This window comes from Cynara cardunculus (assembly GCF_001531365.2).
Source record: "Cynara cardunculus var. scolymus isolate 2C chromosome LG 1, CcrdV1, whole genome shotgun sequence".
NCBI lineage: Eukaryota > Viridiplantae > Streptophyta > Magnoliopsida > Asterales > Asteraceae > Cynara > Cynara cardunculus.
In genome coordinates, this window is record NC_037528.1 from 16024080 (window position 1) to 16025294 (window position 1215).

General features: G+C 44.9%; 1 protein-coding gene across 1 annotated transcript in view; it reads right to left on the bottom strand.

Moving 5' to 3' along the window:
- LOC112517723 (putative E3 ubiquitin-protein ligase SINA-like 6) overlaps positions 1-707 on the bottom strand; it is a 2872-nt gene extending 2165 nt beyond the window's left edge. Inside the window, exon 1 of the mRNA XM_025125128.1 lies at positions 75-707. Within this exon, the coding sequence (XP_024980896.1) occupies positions 75-707 (633 nt within the window). The remainder of the gene's footprint in view (positions 1-74) is intronic.
- Between the last annotated feature and the right edge of the window lie 508 nt (positions 708-1215).

Consider the following 1215-nt stretch of genomic DNA (forward strand, 5'->3'; position numbering starts at 1 on the left):
CATCAAATAGAAGCCAACAGCAGTAATTCAAGAACTGAATTCAAAACAACATATAGATTAGCAATCGAGGTTACCTGGTAGATCGGGGCACGCAAAGGTTTGAGGCAGCCTGGGCAATCCAGCAAGGTCTTATCGGTTAGCATCACCGTAGTAGCAGCATCTAACGCCACTGCAACAGCGTTACGTCCATCACCGGAATTCGCTTCTCGTCCTGTCAGCGATGCTACCGAAGTAGAAGGCTCCGTCACATGCTGCTGCTGATGTTCCCCTTCCGCAACACTATCGTCCCCCTCCTCCTCGCCTCCGGTATTCACTTCTTCTCCTCCTTCCTCCTCCACGTCGTCAGGATCTTCTTCTTCACCTTCATCCAGATCGTCTATGTCGTCCAGATCGTCGTCTTCCTCGATGTCGAAAAGATCGTCATCTTCATCCGTCGTGGTCTCATACCCTTCGGAACCCGACGCAGGTACCTGTTCTATGTACGTGTTCGATCCCGTAACCGTCTGCGACTGTTGAATCGGGCTATGCGGTCGCACTTGGAGTTGGGGTGGCGACTGCGCCGCCGATTCGATGAACCGCGGCCGCTTATTAAATGGCCCAAAATCTTCCCTAGGAATCTCCTCATCATCGTCATCGCTGTCAGAAAATTCCGCAGCTGGAGCCAAAGTTTGAAGCCTCCTGATTATGTTTTGAGTTCTGTCGGCCATTGCAGGGATTCTTTGTGTTTTGGAAAATGAATATTCAGACACAGTAGCAGTAACAGCTGCTGTCAGTAGACGGTGATGGTTTACCCTACGAAAAAGGATCCTTTATAGAGGATTTTCTAGGGTTTTGTTGGATTTCACAATGTGCACGATGCTAATCGGGATTGGTTACCAAACATTCCAGAATCCAATGCCTAGGCCCAAACACTGGGATCATATGAACAATTTTTTTATAAAAAAAAATCCATTGTATTGTGAAATGGATAAAATTTACACCATATACACTGTAAATATAGATTCGAAGTAATGATTTATATGATTCGCAAATTTTGAATAATTTGTGAAAAATTATCAAATTTAGAAACTAGTAAATACATGGTGAAGATGACAATAGTGCTTCGGTTCCGAAGGGTATACAACGACGACGGATGAAGATGACGATCTTTTCGACATCGATGAAGACGACGATTTGGACGACATAGATGATCTGGAAGAAGGAGAAAAAAAAGAC